At 43.2% G+C, this 27946-nt stretch overlaps 1 protein-coding gene across 2 annotated transcripts in view; it reads right to left on the bottom strand.

Moving 5' to 3' along the window:
• Positions 1 to 27946, bottom strand: part of cita (citron rho-interacting serine/threonine kinase a) — a 57922-nt gene that overhangs the window by 8331 nt on the left and 21645 nt on the right. For both annotated transcript variants that reach the window (XM_018748088.2, XM_029253139.1), the window contains exons 11-42: positions 24706 to 24811; positions 24047 to 24190; positions 23561 to 23680; positions 19494 to 19664; positions 18756 to 18809; positions 18226 to 18279; positions 17854 to 17994; positions 17253 to 17378; positions 16728 to 16823; positions 15638 to 15754; positions 14984 to 15093; positions 14132 to 14306; positions 13795 to 13992; positions 13602 to 13655; positions 13308 to 13505; positions 12828 to 13021; positions 11625 to 11760; positions 11431 to 11535; positions 11047 to 11187; positions 7745 to 7852; positions 6962 to 7148; positions 6096 to 6263; positions 5800 to 5823; positions 4666 to 4803; positions 4174 to 4354; positions 3686 to 3777; positions 3405 to 3509; positions 3027 to 3196; positions 1571 to 1651; positions 1035 to 1170; positions 669 to 808; positions 187 to 279 (exon numbers count right to left, since the gene is read on the bottom strand). In XM_018748088.2, coding sequence (XP_018603604.2) covers positions 187 to 279; positions 669 to 808; positions 1035 to 1170; positions 1571 to 1651; positions 3027 to 3196; positions 3405 to 3509; positions 3686 to 3777; positions 4174 to 4354; positions 4666 to 4803; positions 5800 to 5823; positions 6096 to 6263; positions 6962 to 7148; positions 7745 to 7852; positions 11047 to 11187; positions 11431 to 11535; positions 11625 to 11760; positions 12828 to 13021; positions 13308 to 13505; positions 13602 to 13655; positions 13795 to 13992; positions 14132 to 14306; positions 14984 to 15093; positions 15638 to 15754; positions 16728 to 16823; positions 17253 to 17378; positions 17854 to 17994; positions 18226 to 18279; positions 18756 to 18809; positions 19494 to 19664; positions 23561 to 23680; positions 24047 to 24190; positions 24706 to 24811 — 4063 coding nt within the window. The remainder of the gene's footprint in view (positions 1 to 186; positions 280 to 668; positions 809 to 1034; positions 1171 to 1570; positions 1652 to 3026; positions 3197 to 3404; positions 3510 to 3685; positions 3778 to 4173; positions 4355 to 4665; positions 4804 to 5799; positions 5824 to 6095; positions 6264 to 6961; positions 7149 to 7744; positions 7853 to 11046; positions 11188 to 11430; positions 11536 to 11624; positions 11761 to 12827; positions 13022 to 13307; positions 13506 to 13601; positions 13656 to 13794; positions 13993 to 14131; positions 14307 to 14983; positions 15094 to 15637; positions 15755 to 16727; positions 16824 to 17252; positions 17379 to 17853; positions 17995 to 18225; positions 18280 to 18755; positions 18810 to 19493; positions 19665 to 23560; positions 23681 to 24046; positions 24191 to 24705; positions 24812 to 27946) is intronic.

Genomic DNA, 27946 nt, shown 5'->3' with positions numbered 1-27946 from the left:
GAGGTTTAAATCTCAGTTCTTTTAAAGATAACGCCATTAAAAATGCAGCCAGTGGAAAACTGTTTACCCAAGAGCCACTGTTTGCTCATATGTGCTAAAGCACATAGCTTAACAAATCGTGAAGAGATTAATTCAGCTCAAACTGTGAACAGTCGTCATCTGTTTCGACGTACTCTCGACGCTCACCTTCCTGATGCAGAACTTGCCGAGGCTCTCGTTGTAACGCAGGATAGTGATCTTGTTCGGCATTGCGGCACAAATGCAAGGTCCATTCTCAATCTGTAGGCATAGGAAGTGGGCCAGACAGTCACCCCCCCCAGAGACAAATGGCGAGGGTCATATATAAAGGTGCATATAGTGGAAAGAAACAAACTAACTGCACTTAAGAATCGCACGTCTGCATTTAAGTGTCTCTTTCTGCTAATGTAATGAACACACGGTATTTTCTATGAGATGTATGTCGCTTTGGAGAAAAGCTAAATGAACACATGCAAATGTAAAGGACAATATTGAACACAGACCCATTTAATGGCCCTTACATTACAGAGGGAAATATAAAAAAGGGTAGCTTACTGTAATTAAGTGTGAAAGGGTAACAAATTAGGTCTGAGGGGTGTGGGCAGAGTATGCCGCGGTGAATACGGAAAAAGATGAAGACAGTACTCTACCCTGCCTGCGCCGAAGAGGTGGCAACCCTTCACCGTCTCGAAGATATAGGGGGAAAGCTCAGGCTGAGCTGGAAGGTGGGACTGGGACAGTGACTGCTTCACTTTCTTGATGTCCACCAAACACAAAGCTCGCTCATCCCCTGGGGGAGGAGGACCAGGACCAAGTTGGACTCATTCACATCCACTTTCCACACATATTTGGCAACTGCATTAACTATATATTACAGTATAAGCGGTGTTTATTTCTTATCCCTGATTCTTAGAGATATGTAAATAACCATCATGGAGAAATGTGCCCGCCACCCCTCCCTCACACATTTGAGTACCGCAATGGCACCAGCATCAGGGCTCTGTGACTCTGCCAACCTGTGATCATGAGCAGCTTGTCCAGTTCCCTTAGAATATGGATTTGAAAGACGGAGCCCAGCCCAGGGATGTGGGTCAAGGAGTTCTTGATCACGTTCAAGGCGTAGAGACCCTCCTCTGACCCCACCAGCACAATCTACGAATGGGAGCGCAAGCGAAAAGTATGTATTGTAGAGGTACCTTGTTACAAGGTGCACCAGTGCCCATCTGTGTCTCCACTAAAACGTTCACCTCATTTATAGAGGGAAACTGAAACCATGAAAGCAAAAATTAATAACATCTAAAAGCATCTACATACTTGTTAGACTAATTAAACAAAGACCATTGCATAGCAATAAGGTACCCGTCTTATAATATATGTATGAATTTACTTTCCCCACCGCCGAGTCAATATACGAAAAGTGTCATCGGTTGTGACAGTAAAGAATACTGTTACACTACTTTGTTATACAACTATAACAATCCTGTGGCCCAGGATGGAACTGTAGAACATATTCCTACTCAGAAAACAACAGGGGTGTAGGTGGGACCTGTACCTGATCGGTGAGGGGAAGAGTGCAGTTGATATCCAGACGGTCGTCTCCTTCCAGCTTCAGCAAAGAGTTTCCCAACAGTTTCTACGGGAGGGAGGGGACACGCGAAACAGGTCAGAGGGTCGAGGGCAACGCTTCCGAAGGCTTGCGCGCGGCTCGCCGTCCCTCGGCCGGTCCTCTGAAGGCGAACAACAATTTGTTGCATGTCTGTCGGTGCGTCGCGGGATTCACCGCCACAGGCATACAGACCATTTCTATGCAACATTTCCGCTAAAACTGTCAAAAAACAGCAGCTAGATTGAAGCTGGAAATAGTAAGAATGCATCTTAAGTAGTGCACAGATTTCTTTGATGAAGCATACAGATCGTTGCACAGTCACATGTGACTTCAACCTGATACTCACAGCTCAGATTGCAAAAGGATCAACAGAAATGTGCGCCAACGGTCCCTCCGTCCGAGGGCCATTTGTGCTCCATCCCCCCATTTCGTTGCTAAGACTTACAATTATTTCTAAGAAAGGCTAATTACACAGATGTGGATATATTTGAATCTGGGTGGAACATTTGCAGGGCGAGCGAGCGCAGCCCACTGAGTGGCACACACTGGCTGCGAGCGACATGTTTATGGGGCAGGACAGAGGAGCAAGAGGATGTCATGTTGTGAAACACACGCATGCAGCCGCGCTGACGCAGCAGGTAGATGTGTCGCCTCTGACACATGCACCGCAGCGGGGTCTTTATGTACAGTGTGTGTCGATGCAAGTTTACAAAGAAAGTGTGTGTCTGAGAATAAGGAAATGTCTGTATGCATGCATGGGCATGAGTGTGTGTGCACGCTGGTGGCAGCTCTGAGATCGAGGGCGTGGGACTCAAGCAGCAGGCAGCCTCGTGCCGGTCTTTACCTGGACCAGTGGGGAAAGAATCTTCTGTCGTTTGGCAACTGCGGCCTATAGTGTAAGCACAGCAAAACCCGATGGGATGGAGTAGTAGAGGATGGAGGAAAGTAAAGGATCGCCAAATTAAACATGCCCAGTAAAAACAGAGTAAGACACCATTAAGAATAAAAGAGTACAGGAAGACAGGGGGACAAAAGGAGAGAGGAAAAACGAGAGAGATACACAGAACTGTCAGTTGGACAGACGGTCAAAAGTTCTCGTCTCCATTACTTGACAAAGGACGTCAGAATCATGGTGGCAGAGGTGCCCTTGTTACATTAACAGAGAAGGGAGTAATTATGCAAGAGCACAGAGCCACCGAAAGCCGTAAAAGCACGCTAGTTAACGGCAGAATGTGGTTTACACGGTGCTCAAGGGGACACAGTTAGTGATGGGAACAAGTGACAGTATCATTATCCTATGAGTGATGATTAGCGAGTCACCTGGGAGTCAATACAAGGCAGGCGGGGCGGAGGTCCCCGTCCCGATTACAACAGATACCGTGGTGCGCATCTGCATACTCACAGCATCAGCCTCCGCCTTCTCCCGCGAGCTCCGCCCTCCAGCCACCACGGACTCCAACACTGCCACCCAGCGCTGCTTGTCTGGGAAACTGGGAGCCATGAAGTACAGTGACTGGCCTGGCCAGCAGGTGGTGTGGGGGTGGGACTCCAGCTTCAGCACATATGGGATGTCTGCAGGTTATGACAAGTAAAAGTGTCACAGTCCATCCATAGAAAAACGGATTACGAGGACAACGGACAGGGACTAAAAGATTTTAAAAAATTACAAAAAAAAAAGATTAATTTTTTTTTAAAAAAAAAAAAGCACAGAAAAACAGACAAAAACCATTTAAAACACACACACACACACACACAAACAAATTTGTTCTTATAGCTGTACCTGACTTGGCCGTATTGATGAGCTCAGATGGGGCCACGGCCCCATGAACGGTCACCTCCCCGTCAGGCAAGCACAGCTCAAACTCCTCCTGTGGTTTCATGGTGTCTGAGGCACAGAGACCAGGAAAGGAGTGGCTGGATTCGTGAATTTCTTAAGCTCCATGCAGTTCTCCAGCATCTTTTAACCATTGCACTGGCTCATCAGCCTTAGAAAGTTCGTAACTCAATTTGTCCGTAACTCCAAAGTAGATACAATTACTAAATTATGTCTTTCACTTGTACCTTCTCTGGGCTCCGTCTCATAGATGGCCACCTTGGTTCCGTCGAGCACTATGTATTTCCTCTCCCAGCCCTGCTGGCCACGCTTCCCGTTTCTGCAGAACAAGCAGTGCAGTTTGCACACAGACAGAGCCCAGCTCTAGAACTCGCTCACGGACCTCGGTGAAAGCAGCGCTTTACTCACTCAAATACCATTGCGTCAGCACTGACTCAACATTTGTAGCGGCATAGTGGGGAAAAAGGAAAGATAAAAATTTTTTATGAATCACACCTATTTATTAGGCACTTTGAAACGGAGAGTGAGGGTAGTTATCCTTTAGCAAGCCGTTGCTCTACCGCAATAACCCTTCAGATAAGAGAAAAACAACTGAGCATCAACTCTAGGGCATTTCTCAAGTGGAGGAATGACAGCGGAAGAAGAGGTGGTGGTGATAAGTATGTCATCGTTGAGCTTTGTGTAGCAATTCTCTACGCCTGTCACCAAAGCTCACCTGGGCTGCTTCATCCAGCCCTCCAGACGCACATGTCCTGCGGCCTCCTTGACCTGCAGGGCAGGGGAGCTGGCCTTGTCACGGCACAGCGCCTCCGAGAAGTGAGTCGCGTACTCAGCAGGCAGACCGCATGTGGCCGGGAGGCATGGCGAGCACTTGGGGTGGCACAGGACGTGGCACTCTGCAGGAGAAGAAAGAGTTAAGCGGTGTGTGTGTGTGTGTGTGTGTGTGTGTGTGTGTGTGTGTGTGTGTGTGTGTGAGAGAGCGAGAGAGATTTACAAAATGTAATACAGAATCTAAAGGAATCAAGAGCTTTTCAGAGGACCTTGGAAGATAATCTCAAGGACTTCACATTTACATTAAGACATTAATAACAAAAAAATGAACCACAGTTGAAAGGAAGAGGGATGATGGCTATTTAAAGTGAAGCGTTTAAATGAAACAAAAGATGACGTGGGAGGACAACGCAAGGGGCGCAAGGTCGATACTCACCCATGCACGTTGCTGCCTGTCTGCCAAAGTGCACGGTGTCCAGGCACACGGCACACTTGCTGGCCCTCATGTTGAGGCCCACGGTGAAGCGGTGTGGGATATTGTGGTGCATCCGCTCCTTCACACGTCTGCTGAACTCTGCGTAGAATCAATCAGAAGAGGACCAAATAGGTCACTTGCCACACTCAAACACAGCACACGGCCTGTTGAGAAGTGTCAACTTATTGGTCTTTACGCTTATCCAGACCTCTCACACCACACAGTTAGTGCGGACAAAGAGAAGAGCCACTCTTCTGCATTATCCTGTTTCAAAACCCTTCCACTCGAGATCTACTTGTGCTTTACCTCCAGGTTATACCCACAACTGATGCACCTGGTGTGTGAGAAAGCTGTCGACCAACACATTTTGCTGTTACGCAAAGCAGCGCAGTGCAAACAGACTGGAATGAGGGGGAAAAGATTTAAAAAAAACAAGCAAACAAACAGATAAACACATGAATAGGAACATGAAACGCAAAGGCAGGATGTTCAACGGGACACTTCTGCATTGTCATTCCGGGGCAGTTTGAGACCACTGCTTTGGGGGCACTGGAAGAGATGTAACCCATGCATTTTATGCATCAAGCTGGAATGCGTTCCCACTGAAGGATGCAGTATCGCTTCGAACAGCAGACCACCGCTGAAGAAATGGCAGGAAAAATGGCTCCTGGGAATGGGAGGCTAGAGGTGGAGTGGAGGCTGGGTTGCGGTGGAGTTGGGTTGGGTTGGAGAGGGGTGGGGTAGGGTGGGTGCAGGCAGGCACAGCCATACTAAAACAGCGGGGTGGGCATACAGGGGTCATAACTCCAGATCCGCCTGCCTGCGAACCCCAGATTTACATGCCTTTTTACCACAGACAGACCAAACAAAATGAAAAGTACAAAAGAAAATGCTGAAGATGCCTCAGTACTGCAAGATACTGCACAGTCATCTGCTGGGTCTTTGCAAAAACTCATTTGCATCATATCAGAAACTGTACCAGGACAGGTTTAAACCTGGCCTCCTGACCCATCTTTTGAAGGCAGGAAGAAGAGAAGGATCGAAAGGACAGGTAGACACTACTGAGTGGGCATTGCAGGGGAACTGTAAACTTACTTTCAAAGGTCACCCTCCTTTTCTCTGTAGAGAGTAAAACAGAGACAAGATAAGAGGTCTAAGGAATATGTGAGAACAGTAAGGAGAAACACGTTTGGGGGCAGTAGACAAAGGAAGACAGGGACTGTGTTACACACAGAAAGCACTACGGTGACAGAAAGGAGTCAGACTGCTACTGCTCTTTTCAACCAAATACCAGGTATTGCTAGTTTTTTGCATCCTGTTTGCTAAAACAAACCATCTGTCCCATCTGTAGCAACCCATAATGCAACAGAAGGACCTGGCAGAAAGCTCACCCTCGGGTGTGGATGTCTCTTTGCGACGACTGGAGCTGGAGGGAGCCAGCAAGCTGCTGGGATTGGGCTGGTGCTCGGGCGACTTGACAATGGCGGACATTATGATCTGCTGTCGAGCCATGGCTGGAGTGGAAGGGCCACCGTGTTCCAGGCCTTTGAAATGGATTCCTGACAAGGAATGACAAGGGAGGACAAGGGGAGGACAAGACGAAGTTCAAAGCTCAGCAAACACAGGTTTGTTGGTTTCCAGGTTTATTTCTCCTTTATTATAAGAGCAGTGTGAAACTTTACAGCTAACTACTGGCTTTACAAAGAGGCACTTGGTAGCCGCAGCACAAAAGCTGGCAAAGGTCTGCACAGCACTAGGGCAGAATAACCAGGTGAAGACGTGAGAATCCTGAGCCTTCTGTCTATGCATCTATGAGCTGAGACATCACTGGGCCCTTGAGTAATGTCCCACTTTGGTGTTTACGGGAATGACATTCTGGAGTCTGCTGCAGAAAGTAGTATTTTCAGGCACCTGTGAATGGCAGCGTTCATTGATTGACGCACCCTGAACATGACCTGACTCATACTGACACAGTGAAACTGACTCATACTGACTACATTACCAGTCATGCTGGTTCCGCGATCTATGAAGTGGCAATCTTAACACCCCGTCTACTCAACACTATCATTATCTACCTAGCAAATACAAACCTTTCACTTGTTCTGTTTATCCATTAATACAGTTTGGCATTTGTGACTACAATTCAATTTAAAAATTATGAACAGGCAACAGGACAGCGTACAAGATACATATCCTGCCCCACCCCTGCCCTCCCCTCTATACAGCACCTTTACCACCCTCTTTGTCCTTCCCTCACCTTCCTCTCGCAGGGAGCGCAGTTCGATGCGCATCTTCTGTAGTGCCTCTTCCAGCTCTGCACAGCGTGCCCGCTCTTTATCTAGTGCCACCTTCATGTCATTGTAGGGCATGGGCACCTGGGCTGTGGCAGCGGCACCTGCCCCGCCCACACCAATCAAATCCTCACGTCTTCGGCTAAAAATGCCCTGCAATGAGGAAGAAAGAAGACATGCAAAAGGTGCTAGAAAAAGACGAGGGTTCCTAGAATAAGCCATTCGTTATATACAAACTATTGATTTGAAATAATGAACACCCCCCCCAGATCACAGTTCTAAATTTGCTTTACTAGAAACATGTAGCAGGAGTATTTTTGCAAGTGAAAACAAAGCATTAAAATTATCAGCAACCTAAAATAAACTCTGAAGATGGTAGAAATGTACTTGTTCTGGCCGAATGGTGAAGTAGTTACATAGTAAGTCTGCATAGATTTATCACAAATCTGTGATAACCAAACTTTACTTAGATGTTGCTACTTCACTGCCTAACAAATAGCTGATGAGTGCATTCATTGTTACTGCACTAACATGTTACATGGACTTGTGAGAGTCCCATGTGGTCCATTACTGACTGAAGATGTGAAATATGATTGAATGCAAATATCTTATACTCCCAGTTAAATGTTATGCACCTCCAGAGAGCCGACACCTTTGTCCAAGGTGATTTGTAATGTTAGATAAACAACTTTACACTGATGCATCATACAGCAAAAGTGGCATTCAGGCCAGGGACCTTCTGTTCCCACCTTCTTTTTCTTTGAGGGCTGGTCCATCTTGGCCTGCAGGAAGTCAATCAGCTTTGTCTGCTGGGATATGGTGCCTTCCATCTTTACCTTCTCGTGGGAATATACGGCCTGCGAAGGAGCCCAGAGGGGCAAACAGTGCTGTCAGCAGGGCCCATTCAGTCATCAGCAACCTGTATCTATGCATAGAGTTTTAATGAAAGCGCTTGAACATACAGTGCTTTGTTTCTGTACTCCATGCAAAATGACACAGAACAGATGATCTGCTGTGTCGGGGCCTTCAGTCCTCTCTGATAATGCCTTCCCTTTACCTTGATCAGATATGCCTCAGTTTTGTAAGCAGGTTTTAATCTGTCAAGCAATTAATGCATGTCTGTATAGCTAGAAATCAAAAAATGCAGTGCAGTTTCATTTCCGATTTCACATCTTACAAGTGAAAAACACAAATTTCATTTCATGTCGGTTTTTACTTATCACACCGTGACAGCCCTCTCAGTATCTGCCAAATGATCTTTTTTTTAAAGTTTAGGAATTAAACCATACCCAGCTTTGATCGCGATGTAATCAGAACTGTGTAATACAAATGACGGTCAATGGATGAGACCAGTGAAGCAGAACACTGCCGTGCCAGAACGCACACTGAAGCATGACAGTAGATCACACCGAGTTACTGACAATGGCAGCAAAATTATTTGTCCTTATGTATTAGCTATATAATGAGCCATTAGCTATTACAAGGCAGTTTGATACATAAAAAAGCTAATAGCTTGGACTACATGGAACAGGAGTGGCTATATGATGAAGAACTTTTAGGCAAAATGAACTGGGAGGCATCTTGGTTGAAGATGGAGTTGGTATTCCTGGAGACATCCTATAAAGATGTGCTGGAATAAATAAAGTAGAAACAAACGACATTATATAATGCTACTTCTGAATTATTAGAGCTGGCTAATTTTTTAATGTAACAGTATTCAAGCATGTTTACTTTACCCTACTTTTAGTTACTGTATTGACATCCTAGATGATGACAGACGAAAAAGTGAGATCAAAACACAAAATCCAAAGTCACACAAAACCTGGCAACAGCCCCCAATCCCCTCTTTTCCACAGGGAACCTGTCAGACACAACTTTATTTCAAGTTGCCTGGCAGGGCTCTTACATGACTCCAAACATTAAACATCCCCAGCTGCACCATCACACTAGAACCCAACGAAGACAAAATTAGAACCCCCCCCAAAAAATAAGAAGCACAGCAAGACAGTAAAATGCATATATCAAAAAATCTGGAAAGAAATATAACTGAAAGAAGTTTAGTTCTTACAAACACTTATATGAACCACGCTCATGTCCTTGCTAGCAAAAAAGTATTGGTGGCTGCCAGGCAGTCAAGCAGGCAAATCTTCACTTTGTTCTAAACATGTCGGTTGTTAGATCTAACATCTCAGATTTTGCATTCCATAGAAGATACAGTGATCTCATCAAATTTGTTTCATCTTAAGATATCAACCAGGCAAACTGGAGTACTATTGGAGACATGAATCTAAGTCATGTCGCTGTGGCTTTTTAAATGTATTCTTTGTCAGAGAGACACACAAACTGTAGAACACTCCTCGGTCTGGTATTCAGTTCGGAAGTCTAGCCGGGGTATCAGTAGTGGAAATCTAACTCAAGTGGAGCAAAATCAACTGGCAGTTTCACCCATAAACCATATTCATCCTGCAGAAATCATTTGAGAGCAGTATTTCCTGCAGCATTCTCAGGTAAGCCCACAACTTTCTCCATTGCTGAGGTGCTTTTTAAATTCCACTTTGTCCAGTCGCACTTAGCAATTCAATTTTTTTTGCTCCAGGACACCCACTGATTCAGCTTGTAATTCTGCTCAACCCTCCAAAAGAAGATCCTAAATTCAACATCAACAATGTGATTTTTAAAGCTATTCATGCAATAAGTGAAATTGGTAGGTTTGGCTTCAATAGCAGCAAGAAAAGGTGAAAGTTTCTTTAATTCAGCATTGGCAAGCTCCGAGTCATCCAGCTTTGGGAGCTTAACTTAACTTCTTCACCTCATTGGGACGGACATCCCTTTCATACCACAAAGAGGACTCATTTGGCCAAATATCTCTTTTGTCCATGTTACCAAATCTTCATCTGAACAAGTGATCTTTCTGAACATGTGATGGTGGAGGGAAGAAAGGGGGGGTCCTTGTCATCCTTGTAACAAGACATGTCAAGTCTGGCTACTCAAAATCAATGTAGATGAGAAAAAAATATTGAAGTTATGGATCCCTTGAGAGGAGCCACAGTTGAAGCCATCATGTTAGAAAATGGCTATGTGACCAACCCCTCCTGTGCATATCCATTTTCAAAAGTCTTGAGATTAGTGCTAGGCATTTAATTTATACAGTGCATTTCATATTTGATATTTTAAATTATACTGCACTTTTGATTTTTTCTTAAAAATTCAATAAGCACATTATTCCTATGATTTTTGTTAATTTTTGTAGCGATTACAATTGATTTCAGTGAGTTCTCAACTAAAAACTTGATTATTCACACACCAGGTTTCAATATATAATCAATACATGATTTCCCAAAAGTGAGTGCAAGGAGAGGTACATCAGGCAAACATTACAAGTGAGGACACCTGAGAGCGCTCCTATCAGTGACTGCACTGCCCTCCGACCCCAACTCTAGAAATACATGTTCCTACGTTGGTTACATTTCTGCTCTTTGGGGGAAGTTATTTTGTTTGTCACTTCACAGTGTTACACAACTCCTGGAACATCTGCCCATTCCTTTGGGATAACGGAAACCTTTTCTTTAGTTTCACCACCAATTTACAAGAATATGAATTATGAGCAGTTTCCACAAATGCATTACTCTTATAAATTGAGGTGACAGGGTAATGGAGATCTACTGGACAGCCATTTTAAAGGAACTCAACAAAGACAACACTAAACCCTAGGGGTTACATCATCATAACAAGGTCTGACTGTAATAAAAGAAGATTCTGCTATTCACTGTGATAATGACTTGTTCAGTTACTGGAGAGCCATCATTTCCCAAGGTTGTTCTAAAGGGCTCAGATCCACTAATGGATTTTAAACTGAGTAGGAGCCAGGGTTATTTGTTCAGTCCCCCATGTTGTCGTCCACTCATGTTATAAATGGCAATTCAGTCAATTTGGAAAAGTAAAAAGAGAACAGAATTAACAGTACACCTGAGTTGGAAATTAAAAGGACTTTAATATTTTTGTGCAAGGTGCTACAGAGATGAGCAGACAAAAACCCAGGACCAGTCCATACCTGAATGTTCTCTAGCTGGTACTCAAGGTCCGTCCGTTCAGTCTTCAGCAGGTCGGTCTGGTCCAGGGCATCCTGTAGACCCTGTGTCAGGCGGAATATGTGCGTTTTCTGAATGTCCATCTGTTGCTGCAGCTTGTTTTGCTGTAGATGGAAAGTAACGCAGAGATGAATTTGACCAGATAAGTAAAACACAGGATACAAAACTCACTTTAATGAACTGGCCACAGATTAACTAAACTATTTAACAAGCTGTGTTACAATTTAACAACTGTGTGAATTGTTAGTCACTTTTTTTTTTACTATATATTTGGTATCTGCCGTTTAAAGTGATATAACGTTATGTATATTTTTGTACGTGTGTCAGTGTACAGTGTCCTCTCACACCTCGTCCATAAGCCTCTGTTTCAGCTCCCGCTCTGTCTCCAGCTTCTGCTGCAGGCTGCGAGCATTCATTTCCAGCATGGCATGCTTCTTCTCCAAGTCGTTCAGCTGTTGAATTAAGAACAGTTAGCACACCTTTATGGCAGGGCTCATTGCACATAAGAATTCCATTATGGAATACCACACTGCGTATTCACCGTGTCAGAAAGGCTCTCTGCTTTCAGCTTCTGCTCCTTCAGAGCCTGCTGTAGGGCCACAATCTCTGCCTTGTGTTCTCGGACTGCCAGCTCCACAGCTTGGCGTGACTCGGAACTGCGCTGATCTGCACGCAGTCTGTAGAAACACAGGCATCGCACATCTTGGGCAAACGTGAGTCTTTAACAAGATGAACCTGGCACAGTGACCAGTTCACAGCTTTCTCTGATGTGGCTGCAGTGCTTTTGTTATACACTTGCCATGTGCCCGGGGGAGTAGAGTGGGTAGACAGTGAGTGTATGTGTGTGTGCCCGTGTGTGTGTGTGTGTGCCCGTGTGTGTGTGCCCAGCGATGGACTGGTGTCCCCTGCAGGGTTTATAGCTCCTAATCTAGCACCCAACAATTCCAGGCTCCATACCACCACAACCTTCAAAAGGAAAAGCAGTTAATGAACGTGTGTATGTCAATTATTCATTTTTTTTAAACCTCAGTATTTTTTTTTTTTTTAAAGTTATTTTCAAACATTTAACTTTTAGAACTTTGATAGTTTGTTTACAAACATTAACATGAAAAAATGAACACCATTTCATTCTCAGAATACAAAAACTAACACATTCTTAACGTAGTAAATGTATTTATCCGCATTCACTCCTTTGGGATCAAACTGGCTGTCAATCAAGGCGGGATGAAACTCAACTCTACCTCTGATTGGTCATCACTAAAGTCTGACTGGACACACTGTGAGCAAGCTTGGCCAATGAAATCAACAAAACAAATCAGCTGACAGAAGTCATATTTTTAATGGTTCACTATGAAAATGACTAACTGATGACTGTCAATACTTTGTGATAGCCACAGAATGTGTTATGGTTCAGGGTAACGACAGCTTGATTAAATTATTTTTCCTGCTAAAACTAAATGGAAAAAAAAAATTTTTTTTTTTTTAAAACATTTTTTCTTTAAAAATGTACTTCACTGAAAGCAAACTGAAACTATTGATGTCAAAATTTACCCAGAGAAGCACAATTTCTGTTAAAAAAAAAAAAACAGTACAAGTAACTGAGTAAAAGTAACAGTACTTCCCACCAGTACACAGTACTTACTGTGACTGCATGTTCATAAGTTTTCAGATTTCACTGATGCAGCTGCACACATGCTTAGGGTTAGAGGAAATGTGTGTGATAATCAATGCACGTGCTTCGCACCTATTCTGCTTCTCATTGTCCAACATCCTTTGAAGGTCTCGGGCCCTCCTCTCCGCCTGGTTCTTCTCATCCTCTAGGGCGCCACGCCATGCCTCCCACTGCCGCTCCTTCTCCAGTAGCTCATCATTGAGTGTCTCCAGCTCCAGCACCTGCTCCTCCAGCATGGTACATGTGGTCTTCAGGGTCTCCATGTTCTGGGGAAAGTAATGAGCCATATTGACTCAATAGGCCAAGGCTTGAAGCCAGATCTTTAGAAATCCGGGACCTTTTTATGGGCTATAATCAATAGTCCGGTTCCTGTTTCACTCAGTCTAATCTTTATATGCCTTCCAGTTTCAAAAGCGCTTCAGGAGCTATATATAACTTCTATAATAATTACATTAATCGTTTACTTTGCATGCGACTCCATTTTATATTGCAATACATTATAATGCTGAGTCACAACATGTACTTGCTCCTGGTCAGAAATAGGTGCAATACCTGTTTCTGGTTATTCAAGTGCATCTCCCGGTCAGCTACCTCCCTGCGTAGCCGGTCCACTTCCTGGCTCAGCTGCAGACGGTCCTCTCGCTCTTCTGTTGCCTCGTCCAGTTGCTTGGACAAGTAGAAGTTTTGGCGGTTCAGCTCTGCATTCTCCTGGCTCAGCTGCGTCAGCTGTTCCTCGAGATCAGTAATCACCTGATAGAAAACCAGACATAGGTCCAACTCTTGGCTTGAGACACCGTTGTAATATCAAGTTCTTTGGATCCTCCAAATGAAAAGGTCAATACGTACTGAGCAGCTGTCTCTCAGAGCATCAAATTTGCGCTGAATCTCATCTCTATGAGCCTACAACAAAGAGACTGATTTAAGCACATTCTGTAAGTATATATTTTTCAGCAAGGTGTAAGAAAAGTGGTACATATGCCAAGTATCTGCACAGCCTCAGTGTGGGTATCTCTAGCAGAGCTCTGGTGTCAGCCCTTACCCTGAGTGCAGTGATCTCCTCCTCAGCCTCAGCAGTGGTCTCTTCTAGCTCTGTCTTGGCTTGCTGCAGTTGGCTCTCCAGGGCATTACGTGCTGCCTGCAGCCCACTGATCTGAGACTCACGCTCCTGCAGAGACAACGTCAGCTCTGCCACCTGCCTCTTGATCTCCAGCTTCTGTTCCTCATGCTCTAGGCCCATCTGAAAGTAGACAAGAAAGCTCACACCAAGCAGGATTTCCTTTTGTCACTTTTTTATAACTACTACCATCCTCCAGAGGCATTTTCTAACAAGACTCTTCAATTTAGAAACTGAATATGAACACACAGTTGTCTCCTACCTCTCTGATCCTGGTTTCCAGCTCCATCAAGCGTGTCTTCTTGCTCTGTTCCTGCTGGCTCATCTTCTCCAGATGTTCCTCTAGCTTGGCATTCTGTGCTTCCAGCTTGCCTGCCTGTGACTCAAGGTAGAACTTCTGCTGCCTCAGTTCTGAAATCATCTCCTCCTGGGCTTTCCTGGAGGGAAGAGAGGGCAAGATCATACCATTAGGGAGGTTGCTAGGATTAGGTATGGCTGTAATCTATACCTGAGACATCCATCGGAAACACAACTGCAACGCTTGCACTATAAATAAGATTCAAAAAGGGAAAGAAACTACTTGTTAACAGACCGTGCCAAATTTTAATAATTCACAGGAGTAAACGGTGACAATAACTGCTATACTGATGAACAGCACTTAATTTGTGTGAAACTTCTTGCCTCCAGTATTGTTTTGTGCCTAAAAGTAGAGATTCTTTTGCTAATTGGAATTTCAGACATGACAGCAACTTCTGCCTTTCATAGCGAAACTGCAGTCCGAGCAACACAGCTATTTAATGATATTTAATATGATCATACTTTTAGCCATTAAATTTCCATGGGCTGCCAGGCATTTCAACAAAAGCAGCGCAAGCATTAACTCCAATGCCACAGTAGCTCCTAATTATCTCCATCCCACTGCAGTCTGTGGGAAAACAGTATAATCAGTGGAGGGGAACAGAGGTCACGCACAAGGTAAACTGACAGAAATGAATATATGTAAGAAGGAAATGTCAATACTGAAATTTTTAGTCTCTCCAATAAGAATGTATTTAAATATGAATGTGTGACTTCTGGGTAGCAAAGGAAGGACTAGGGTCACACTGACACTCACATGTTCTTCTGGGTGTAGATGCTGCTGTTGGCTGCTAGCTTATTAGCCTCAGACAGCTCGGCAATGCGTTGTTCCAGGCTCTTCATCTTGGAATCCATGGCATTGATCGTCTTTAAGGAAACCATACCAATGATAACTGCCTAGCACAAGGTACACTGGGAGGAAATGAGAGCAGGGGTGCGCTCTCTTCAGCTGAATCCCTCTGGCCTACTTGACTCCATGCATTAACCTGTATCACTGAGTTTGCAATTTCTGGATTACAGTTCCCAGAAGGTCTTTCCAAAGAACCAAGATTAACTGGTGTTTCAGACAATTAAGTTTCATTTAGTTAGTCCCATTACGCAGCTCAAGTCTCCCCTGTTAACCAGATAATAGTCTAATCCTGGCTTCTCTTGGGCAATGACGTGAGATTACAGCATAAGGACAAACTTGCCTTTGCTACAACAACTTTAGCCTCAAACCAATTTAGATTGAATTGCTGAAGCAAAAACATCGAAATCATTCAAAACAACATTTGGCATTAATCTTAATTAAAACTTCAAATATTCATAGACAACATGTATTTTTGTCTAGAAGATCCATTAAACTTCTCAGGGCTCTGTCACAGGTCCAGAGTAGGAGAGCAGGGTCAGACTGAGCTGAGCTACTACTCACTGCTTTCTGTTCGCTGATGAGCTTGCACTTCTCCTGAACCTCCTCCTCATGCTTGGCCCGTTTTGACTCCAGAATTTCCTTTTCAGCCATGTCAGCCTTCATTTGGGCTTCCAGAACCTGAGAGGGACAGGAAGGAATGGGCGTCCTTTTGCCTCAAAACAACATACACACACTTCGTCTTAGTAACCCAGGCAGTGTCTAAAGAAGAGTTTTTTTTTCTAATGACTCAGAAAACCACTGAATTTTCCAACCATTTGCTTTGTCAAGGTTTTTTCCTGCTTTACTGCTCTATTCATTTTTCATGGAGTGTTAGCGTTCTTAAAACAAAGTATCTTGTAAACAAATAGTTATAAATTTCGTTATCATTCTTGAGGGTGTGGTGGCGCAGTGGGCTTGGCCGGGTCCCGCTATCTGGCTGTCTAGGGTTTGAGTCCTGCATGGGGTGCCTTGCAACGGACTGGCGTTCTGTCCTGGGTGTGTCCCCTCCCCCTCCAGCCTTGCGCCCTGTGTTGCTGGGTTAGGCTCCTGTTCACCATGACCCTGCTCAGGACAAGCGGTTTCAGCCTGCGTGTGATCATCAGTCTTGTTTATTTTGCAAACAGTTGGTGACTAAACACATAGCAGAACCTATGTAGCCCTCAGATGATGCAACCTTATTACACTACATTACATTAAAAATACAATTAAGTAGTATTAAGTGACATAATGCTCTTCTTGAAGGCTCAAGTGAGCAACTCCCTGAACATTTGTGCAGCATTTTCAATTCAGGCACAAGCGCTGAATAAATTTTAAGATCTGTAAACAGATGAAGAAAAGTACAGATTAAATCTCAATGGTATACATTAATGAACACGTCACTCATTTTTTTCCCCATGGAACAGCATTTTAAACTTTGGCTTCTTCATAAGATGCAAACCTAAATTGAATGGACTTCAGAAGACTCTAAAGTACACACACACAGACACAGACTGAAACCGCTTGTCCTTAATGTTAATACTAAAGCAGGGGCCAAGTCCTGTTTCTGTGAGTGTGTATTTGAAAGAGAATATAAACAGATAGATGTGGGCCACTACAGAAGAAACCCCCTTACCTTGATCTTGTCCTCATACATCCTCTCTTTCTGTACCAGGTGTGCCTCCATTCGCTGGGCAGTAGCCTGGGTCTCCCTCAGGTTTTCCTCCAGTTCCTACAGTTATGAACCACAGGTCGATCATCAGACAGCTCAGTACACAACCCACAGCAAACAGTATCTATTTTGATATGCCTGCAAACTATTGCATTGTGAGTTAAGAAAAAAAACATCTGTAGGATCATTAGACTTGCTTTGAAGAGCTGAGTGTTCATGGTGAGATGGACACAATGGCTGCTCATGCTGAGAGGTTTGTGCCTCGACCTTGTGGAGGAAAACACTGTCTTTGTGTTTAACAATTGCAACAGTTTTCAGCATGTCCGGATGTGTAGAAGCTGAGAGTCTGTTGTGTGTACAGAGGTGTGACTTGGTCCTGTATGAGTGTCAGGGGAGAGTGTAAATGAGCAAGGGGAGAGAGGCAGGTGGTCTGAAAGAGCGAAGCAGGAGCTGCAGGAAGCTTAGACAGCCTTATCTACGACCTCTCACCAGGATCTTATCAGCCATCTGCTGGATCTGCTGGGATTTGGTCTGGATGTCATCTTTGAGCTTGTTTTCCCTTCGTTCCACCATTTCCAGCCTCTTCACCTGGTTCTCCAAGGTCTTCCTACCTTCCTGTACACACACATTTGCAGAAATTACTGTTTTTGGAAACATTTACCATTGAATACAATTCTCTTTACGATGGATCCATGGTTTACAACAATTCGGTTCATACCAGAGGTAAAATAAACTACAAGAGACTTAAAGCTGTTTCACAGCTGTTTATAGCCTAAGTTTATAGTCTACGCTGTGTTGGATGTGAATGCTTGGCTCTGCAGTCAGTACACCGTGGTCTTTCAGCCATTCAGGATTGTGTGGTCTGACTAACTCAGTGTGACTTTGTGCTCTTTTAGAGTAAGTGTACAGGATGACTAGAATTGAGTAGCTTACACGACACACACACCACTATGACGTTCTCTAAGCAGCCATGACACTTACTGGGGGACAAACACCCCTCACTAGATTAACAGGCACACCTAGAACCACCTGTGTTGATTTGTAGTGATACCTACGCAGCACGCAGGGTAGCAAGAAAGCTATGGGGTACCTCAGTCTCCCGCAGGCGCCTGCGAAGGGTGTCGCTAGAGTCTCCCTTGCTGCGGAGCCGTTCCAGCTCACGTTCCAGCCGCTCCTTGGCTTGTCGGATGTTCTGCAGGAGCTCGGTGGCCTCTGAGCTGGCCTTCACCGCCTGGCCGTCATGAAAGCACATGTGAAGAGGACTCCCCCTGTACAGCCACCCACATAGCTCCCATAACAAATAAAACCTGCGCCTGCTCGGCTCTCTCTATCTGTCTCCAAATCAGATTACTGAGATTTTTTTATTTCACTCCATTTTTTATCTTTTCAGTCTGGTCTGAAATTAATTCTTCTATGCCCAGTCATAATGTATGATTTCATTTGAATAACATGAGTGAGTTACCTTGGTTAATTTGTCCTGGAGCTCTTGAATTTTTGCTTGCTGCTCTGCATTGGTCTGAAACACCCAGTAATAAAACATAATAAATACAGCCAAGAAACAAACTGCTCACTTTCAGCCTTGAACAACCACTTTGCTCCATGCATGGAAACTGGTGTCAGGGTACTCATCTGAAATACTTGAGCGCATCGAACTAGAGCACATCACACTTACACTACTTTGTTACAGATTCCCACTCAGCAAAACACCTGGGACAAAACTATAAATATCGTCTGTGAAACATCCATCAAATGTGAATGAACTTCATCTAATTACCAAAACTTGTGGGAATGGAAAGTGCTTTACTATGAAAAATAAAGGTCACATGCAGAAAGGCATAGAAAATTAATTACAAGCTGTGGTTGGGAAAGCCACAGTCTTGATTACAGATGTTGTGGTGAGTGGGCAATGCAGTTGGCCAGTAAAAGAAGTGAGCTCTTGCTATTGGCAGCATGCCTTTGGAGCTTCTGTAGAAACCAGGCAGCATCTCTCACCTTCTCCAGTTTGGTAAGGAGCTCCTCGACTTCAGCCTTCCCCTGCTCCTTTGCCTGCAGGACATAGGAAAAGACATGACAGACCAGTTTACATTTATTTATTTAGCAGACGCTTTTCTCCAAAGCAACCTCCAATAAACTCTATGTAGTGTTATCAGCCCACACACCTTATTCACTGCAGTGACTGACACTGCTGGATACACTACTTACACTGGGTCACTCATTCATACATCAGTGGAACACACTCTCTGTTACTCACACACTATGGGTGAACCCAAACAGCATGTCTTTGGACTGTGGGAGGAAACCCACACAGACATGGGGAGAACATGCAAACTCCACACAGACTGAGCAGGGACTGAACCCATGTCCTCTCACACCACCCAGGCGCTGTGCGACAGCAGAGCTACTCGCTGTGCCACCGTGCCGCCCCAAATTAGTTATCACCCCAAATAGCCATATAAAACACAGCATGCATTGTGTACTCTGGCAGCTAGTCACCAAACTGACCGGCTCAGGGTTTCTGAATACCAAGATATCAGCAAATTCAAACTCATTGTCAGATTTGTCAATCATCACTATTTTTGCAGCACATGTTTCATTTCTGAATGTGTGTCAACTAAACAACAATGCCTATAGTACAAGTGTGCATTCCAAAAAAAAAAAAAAAAAAAGAGACCCATAAAGCCCTTGCTCTGCCAACCTCCCACCATTCCCTGTCCTGCCAACGGGACCCACCTTCTGTATCCTCAGTGGGTAGTCAGCAGCCTTCCTCTTCAGCTCCTCACTGATCTGACGGGATTCCCTCAGCTCCGCTTCATACAGGTCGCTACGGCGACGGGCAGCAGACAGGTCCTCTTCCAGCTGCCGAATCGTCACTTGCATTTCCTCCAGCTGGGCTTGGTACTCCTATAGGACCAGACAGGGATTTGATCGGTTATGAGGCATATACTGCTGTATCCCTGTCTCAGTTTCACTGGGGAATATCCTTTCTTCTTCACATGAGGTTTTACAATGATAGGAACCATAAACAAGACAACAAACTGAGCACAGTTGTGTTTAAGTACTTGTTGAGAACTCCAGTCCTACACTAATCTAGACAGGCACAATGGACGTGGCCACTGCACTCATGATTTCCACCTAATGACGGCATGAAAGTATTGTATAGCAGGGTGAAACCTTCACCACAAGTCAAGTCATTCTGCAGCATCTCTAGGGGAGCTATTCTTGACTGATTCACTGCATTAGATTCTTAAAAAAATAACAAATTACACAAATTTTGCAAAACAGCAAAAGTTGTTAGAAGCCTTTTTTGGGGGAATTGTTTAAAATGTATATATTGCATTATAAACAGCTGAACATTATCATGTAACTTTTGTAGATAAAATATCAACTAAAACAAAGGTTATTCATATGTAAGAGTAAAGAACATGCTAAGGTTTAAAACAATAAAAGGCACAAAATAATAACCCTGAGGCAAATGGACTTCTAGAGTTCAGTTCCCTGTCACCACAACACTGAGTGGTTAGGATTAAAGTATATTAATCATAATTCCTTCCACACTTTCTTCAGGTAACCACTTTCAGCACAGCTGAAAACCAAAAGCAAATGGTGTAGTGTCCACAAAAAAGGGGTCTCTAACATCTCTGTAGAATACCACAGATTGATTTCCAACATGCTTCGAAGGATAGAGAAACGGAAAGGGTAAGAAAGCTGAAGCTCAAGGAAGAGAAGACTGAAGAAAACTGAGTGGAAGTTAAAAGATCCTGGGGAAAAAACTGATATCAATCCAGCCAGTTGAAATAAGGAGCATTTAATCATTCAGAGTTGCATAATTCCAGATAAAGAGGTGATCAAACATTTGCTTTTAAATTCCTACACATACAGAAGCACAAGTCACCTGTTGAGTTTCACCCAACAGAGCCCATCCCAAATCAACCATAATTCCTTTGCTTATTAAAGCATGAGGCCCACAGCTAAATTCTCTATTCGTAGAGAGGGGCCAAAGGTATGCTCACTAGTGGGCACAATGGGGTGTGTCCTCACAAGTTTCCTTAATGCAAAATCATAGATGACTGAAGGCATTTCTACAGTCATTATGGAGCAACATCAAAAAATGTCACAGATGATTCAAGACTGAATAGGAAGCTACCACATTTCAACATAATCCCCCTTGTCTTTAAAGTGATGCTCCCTGGGGTCCCAGTAATGCTTTGCTAACAGGCTTACACTGTAATGGTTTGTTTCATGCATTCACCATTGAAAAGTCAAGGTTCTATCCCCTACAGAAGAGTGAAGAGCAAGGCTGTCTCTTGACCCTCCCTTCACTGGATAATCCTAAGCAGACAGCTCTCCACAAGTGATAACTACATAGGTGAGACGTGATTGTGAATGACAGGCTTATCAGGTTTTCCAGGCAACACTTTGGTATCTCCAACCTTGTCTGTGAAGTGAAAAACATCTACATTCCCTGTAAATTGCCGTGGCAACAGCAGCTACCAGAAAAATCACAATCCAGTTGGAGGACCACTGAGATCATTCAGCGGTACATTCCCTCATGTAAGAAATCTTCAAATCCAAAGGATCATTATCATTATCAAGTACTATGTACTATACACGATTGTATGTGCTATACTTCTCTATAACTGGTAGGGCAGGTTTGTTTACACCATCACCACCATGAACACGTGAGTAGCACGTTGCGCTACGATGGCTACGACGTCGCAAGTCACAAAGAATTTTTCGGCTCCATTATAATCTTATGGGACCACCGTTGTATATGCGGTCAGTCGTTAAACGAAAGGCCATTAAACGGCGCATGACTGTATATATGAAAAGGGTTTCCAGCAAGTACAAAAGCTTTCATGTTAAATAATTGAAAGAATATAATGTTGTTGCTTCCCTCCATTAATTCAGCCACATTAATCTGGAAGTGCAGAGAAGTGACACCGCGAACTGGACAGCTCACCCAGGCCAGTTGCATGGGCAAGTATGAGGATGGATGGGAGAAATTAAAACCTGAGGGTTACTGTAGGCTAAAGCTACACTAGGAATAATTTCTTATACTAGAGCCTTTCCACATCTTACAAAGGTAGCCCAATCCAGAAAAAACCCTTTGTATGGCGAATTCTCATAAATCCAAGACGTGATTACCACTAGTTTGAGCGGTAAGAATTTTTGTGTCCCCAAGCCTCAAACGTGACACCCAAGTATGCCACAATATCGCAAAATACTATAAATGGGCACAATTACTTCAAAAGTTAACAGTTATTATAACACAACTATTTTAACATGGTAGTTTCCCTTCATTAATTACCCTACAGTACTGTATGGTTGTTTACATGTGCTCGTTCAGCTCTTTAATAGTCATTACATGTAATATACAAAGGACCATTGAGTGAACTAGTCACTAAATAGCCAATAGCGTGTGTCTGTGTGTGTGTTACATTGCTTTGGTGTATTGATTGGTGAATGATTGTACGGTGTTCAGAGGAGAGTATCTGACAATATAGGTTTGGATAAAAGTAACAAATACTATTACATGATCACTGAAAGTCGCTTTGGAGAAAAGCATCTGCTAAATGAATAAGTAAATATGTTGCACTGCTCAGCTGTCGGATGGTGTGCTAAACCCTAAACTGGTCCTCATAAACACAAAGAAGTGTAAGTTGAAGTAGGGGCATTAAATGGAGCTCCTTGTGAAGTCAAATATTCATTACAGGAATGCACATGTCTCAGGATATCACTGTATTTTACCATAGTGATTCTGTTTGAGAGAATCTTCCCTTCCTGTTATCCCACAGCAGTTTAATAGTTTCATAAAGTCACAAACAGGCACTGGAGAAGCAAAAATGGCAGACAGAGTGACCTGCACAAGAACCTCACAAATGTTATATAATAAATATGATTTATGAAAGCTGTCCATTTCATCTCTACAGTGCAAATGAGAGGAAACCCTTGCAACTTTAAATGGGAAAGGGGTAAGTGCTGACGTGTGTTTGGCAGACATTTTCGTGCCCAAGGTCGCAGATACTGATCTAAGGCATTGTCGCCAAGAAATCAGTGCGTGGACAATAATGAGTTCAAGCAGTGAGAAGAGGGAACAGGGCCACAGCTACAAGGATACAGCACTGTGCAAAAGTTTTAGGCACTGGGGGGGCGGGGGAAGCTGTAAAGTGGGAATGATTCCAAAATAATGCTCTTAATTAATAAACTTCCTACAAAGCTCAGTAACCATCCATTGTCAATGACTGCTTGTCCCGAGGATGACCACCTTGCTTCTTGTTGCTATACTCACTCTTGCCGTGGTGTAAGATCTGAGAGTTAAACTGCCACATCTGACAAAACTGCTCATTTTCAGCATGATTGTCCCTCACCCAGTTTTATTGCCTCTATACAGCTGTTTCTGCTTCAGTTAATCAGTGTGCCATACAAAGACTTCAAGTTCTCTATTTGGAAAGTGGTATAATGCCATTTTACTCTCCTTCTTTAACGACATACAAAACCCTTACTGTAATACTGTAACTTTTTGCAAAAGGAATGCATGGAAATCTAAAATATGCTCTTTCCCACTGACACTAATGCAGAAGACATTAAATAACCGTCGAAAACAAATATTTTTGTGAAACATCTAAGTGCCTAAGACTTCTGCACAGTGCTGTACAGTGTCACAGAAACCTGAAAACAGACCATTGTTCAGACACTCAACTTTCACCATAACATCAACTAGAGGACTGGTTCAAAAGTTAAAAAAACAAGGGGAAGTGCAGTGGGGAAGTGGCCTTTGCAGGAGTCAGGGTACTAACCTGTTCTTTAATCTCCTGTAACTTGTTGCTCTGCTCCCGAATGTCATGCAGCAGCTGCAGGGCTTTGTCGTCTTCCTGCGACACCTCCACGCGGGCCTGCTCCAGACTGCGCTTGAGGCTCTGCAAAGCAAGCACAAAAACAACACAGGTGCCACGCCATATCCACAAGAGTCACTGTTGCTTGCTTTGGAATGTGTGAGCAGTAGGGACAGACAACGCCATTTCTTCACACTGCATTTTGCCCTCTAAAATTGTTCCTGCCTTAGCATAAATGACATTTAAAAATACTATTTAAAACTATTATAATATAAAACTCATATCTCAACAGTTACTTAAGTAGAAAAAAAAAATTATGTGCCTAATCAGATCCAAACTTCAAATTCAAATTTTGACTGAAATAAATCATTTCACTGGCCAAATGCCCCAAAGCACAAGGTCTTTCATTTGCAGACTGGTTGGGGACTCATGCGGGACAGGAGCACTCACGCTGCATTCTGTGATATAAGTGGCGAGGTCTTGCTCCAGGATACTCCTCTGGGTCTCCGATGCCTTGAGCTCCACATCCTTCTGCTGGAGCACAGACTCGAGGTCTGACATCTTACGCTGGAATCGGGAGAGTTCTTGCTCCATCTGCCAAAAAATACAACAAACCCTTTTAAAAAGACATCAGCACAGAGACGTATATGTTTTGAAAACCTAGCGGGACCAAAATGAATGCTATGATGTACCACCTTCAAAATCTTTACGATCACTATCAATTTAAAACATAATGCCTGATAAACCTTCACATTTAATCTGTTGCACGGTAGGAAATGTTACTCTTGATTTACTTCAGAGGAGAACAGCCCAAGGGCAACGCTGAAAAGGAGCCAGCTGAACAAAATGCATGTGATCAGAATCTCCAAATGAAATTTGCTCTAGAAACAGATGATTCCGAAGGCAGTCAGCCCTTTGTTAGAGGCCGAGTGGATTAGCGGCAGACACCCCCAGAATAGGGAGCATAGCTGCACACAGAAAGTGGCGCATTGAGCCCATAATCGCTATGAAACGTTGGAATAAAATGAAGCCCGTTATAGCCGTAATGTGGTATAAGTCACCCCCCGCCAGAACCATGGCAACAATCCGTGTAATGCAGTGCAGAATACCTTGTGACATTTGTCTTGGGTTTCTTGTAATTCTTTGCTTTTAATCTGAAGCTTTTTTTCCATGGAGTTGGTCTTAGCTGGAGAATTGAGGCCTGCAGCCACTGGTCTATAAGCAAAAGAGCACAAAGGAAAGGGTCAATCAGTAAACAACAGGTCAACCATTTCTCTAGTACTGGGGATGCTGACAAACTGAAACATGCAGGAAACTGATAGGTTTTTTACCTGAATGGAGGAAACATCCAAAAAAACAGAAGTACAAAGAAGAGTACCCCTCAGCATTATGTCAGTGCAAATAGTATTCTGTAGTGCCTTTCTGTCCGTGAGAAGGGGTTCTGCTCAACATAGAATGTAAGAGAATATGAGAATATGAGAGTGCTTCTCATATAAGTAGGCCTCTTTCACACCCTCACACTATTAGACAGAAACGGAGGGTTGTGCAGAACCCCGATCTCAAAGGATTCATCAATCTATCAATCAGTTGGCGTCCACTCGGGAAAGCGCTTCGCAGACCATGATGCACAAGCCGTTGCCATAACATTGGCAGTGACTGAGGATAAACAAGCCTCTTGACATTAAGTGACGTTACTGAACTATGGATTCAACCAAAAAAACACTCATGAGAATGAAATAGTGCGCAGATGGATCAGCAAGTGGGAAAAGTTATCAGGAAATAAAAGTGATGCTGTGAAAACTGCATTTTGTCTTTAAATTATTTGTAATGCAATTCAATGCCAAACATTAGTGCTAATCGAAAAAGGCAAATAATGCGCCATCACATCATGCTGAGTATACTATACAGCTATCAAACGCTGCGAACCTCAAGTGGTTCATTGTCCACATCACTGAAAGCAGAGTTGCCATTAATCATCACTTGAGAGAGAAATGCTGGAGTAAATTAACAGATAAAGAAAATTCTACAAAAGAATCAGCACAGGTAACTCCTCTCACTCAAGAACAGGATATGTACATATATAATGCTGTACACCCATCCCTCACATAACGGAGTTCCGTACAATTAAAACTCACTGGAACAGTTTGTAAAAAATGTATACATTTTACATATACTAGCTTATAAATTCAGTTTGACACTTTTTCCATTACTCAGTCATTATACTTCCATAAATGTGCTTTGGTTGATCCTAAACACAGCCAGTACAACCACACATGTGCACTCAATTTCACGTACAGAATTCCCCAAAAACACTACGGTGAGGAAGGTGCCCTTTTGTCTCATGGCAACACTGTGCTGTGTACACATATTGTGGCCACGAGCTCCACCATCATCTGAAACAGCTTTAATAACACAGATAACCCTACGGTAGCATAAATAAAGACAATCTATCAATTCAATGATCAACTGAAGACCATCTAGTGTCAAACATTTGTAACGTTACACAGCAGCACCAACAGCAGTGTCCGTGCGCTTTGCAGAGTGTGGGATAGACTCCAGACAACCACGACCCTGCACCGGATAAGCATTCTTCAATAAGGAAGGAACAAACTGAAGTACAACATCACAAGACAAGCTAGATTTAAGAATTTTTGTTATAAATATTATTAAATAGGTCGATGCTCTCACCGTCCTGCAAAAAAAAAAAAAAAGTTTTGGATTTTAAACAATTTTTAGGTGAAATCCATTTCTGGCAAGGTACCATTTCCCCCATAATAAATAATGCTAATTCAATCCCCACCCAACAGGAACTCACCTAACGGGAATTATCCCCATTTGATGAAGGAAGGGCGTAAGTCACAAACCACTTACCATTCCCAAAATTTCCCTGCTTAGGAATTTTTAAATATTTATATGTGTACTTAGTCGGAGTGTTATTTTCTCTACAGGAGGTCCACGACTTCTTGGAAATAACCCTAGGGAATATTCGGTCAGAGGCACCATTTAAGCGACTTTTGATGAGTGAAGTACTGAGACTGAACATTTGAGACATCATTCCAATGCAGGCCCCAGGCTTATGTTTTATTAATCTTCAACGAGCTTGAGCAGCCTTAATTTCAGCTCCCCACAGCCTTCCAGAGTGCAGACAAGTCCACACCGCGGACTCGGAGTAACTTCACGCAAGGTCTCTGCCACGCTACAGGCAATTTGCTGTCGCCTCCCTTGACGATTAACGTCCAACAGCCACAGATTTCCACACTAATTTTGCGACACTGCTTTGACAGGGCATCCAAAAGTTTACAATGTGGCCATTAAAAAAACAGCCACAATTAATTAGGAAATAAAACTACCGAGACTCTGCCAAATTAAACGCAGGTCTTGCGTACAGGTTGATCCTCCCTATTTCAGACCAATGTCTCTTCTCCACCGCTTTTACCTGTGGTATAACCATGAATGTAGCAGGTGATAAAAGACAAAGCAGAGTAACATTAGCAACTAAATCACCGCTGATTTCACAAGCTTCTGCAGGAATGAGTTCAGACCTTCATCTCCTGGAACATCAAGCTTCTGTCCACAAAACACTGCTGAGTAGGTTGTTCAGTGTGTAATGTTGATGTTATAAGGCGCTCTAAGGAACAGCAGCTGTTCAAAGAGGTAAGGTTGGACACCCCCTAACTCAGCTGCATCTTTTAATTCTCATGCAGCCAAAGGCATTAGTATCACTAATCTTTTTTTCAGAATCACCACAATTTCTGCAAAGCAGGAGGAGGAGCTCATGTCTCTTATGTTAGAGTAACTGATCTCCACAAATCCCTCTTTTGAAGTTTGTTCAAGTTCTGCAGAAAATTATCTACATTATGATATGAAAACCAGATTTTTTTTTTAAAAGAATTTTTCTATTACTCTTATTGTGATTTGTAGCTGATAATTTCTTCCAAAGAAAGTTTTTTTTTTTTTTTAATTTTACCCATTAGCTTTTACTAATTTAGCTAAGACTCCTCCCAAAAGTAGAAGCAGCCCATTTCCCACAAATCTGTTTTTTGCAGTATGCCATCAGTTAACTTTTGAATAACCTATACTTTTGATTAATGTTTAACTGTGATGGTGACACAAAAATGCTTCAAAGGAAAACTAAAATTGCCCCACCCTCAGAGAATTCTGCTGACTTACATTTACTGTACATTCATTTAGCTGACACTTTTGTCCAGAACAACTTACAGTGCTAAGATACAATTATTTACCCATTTATACAGCTGGGTAATTTTACTGGAGAAAATTAGGGTTAAGTACCTTATTCAAAGGTACTACAGCTGGAGATGGCATTCAAACCCACGACCTTATGGTCCAAAT

The sequence above is a fragment of the Scleropages formosus genome, chromosome 6 (assembly GCF_900964775.1).
Source record: "Scleropages formosus chromosome 6, fSclFor1.1, whole genome shotgun sequence".
Lineage (NCBI taxonomy): Eukaryota > Metazoa > Chordata > Actinopteri > Osteoglossiformes > Osteoglossidae > Scleropages > Scleropages formosus.
Note: the sequence above shows the minus strand (reverse complement) of the source record. Positions and strands in the feature narration are given on the sequence as shown.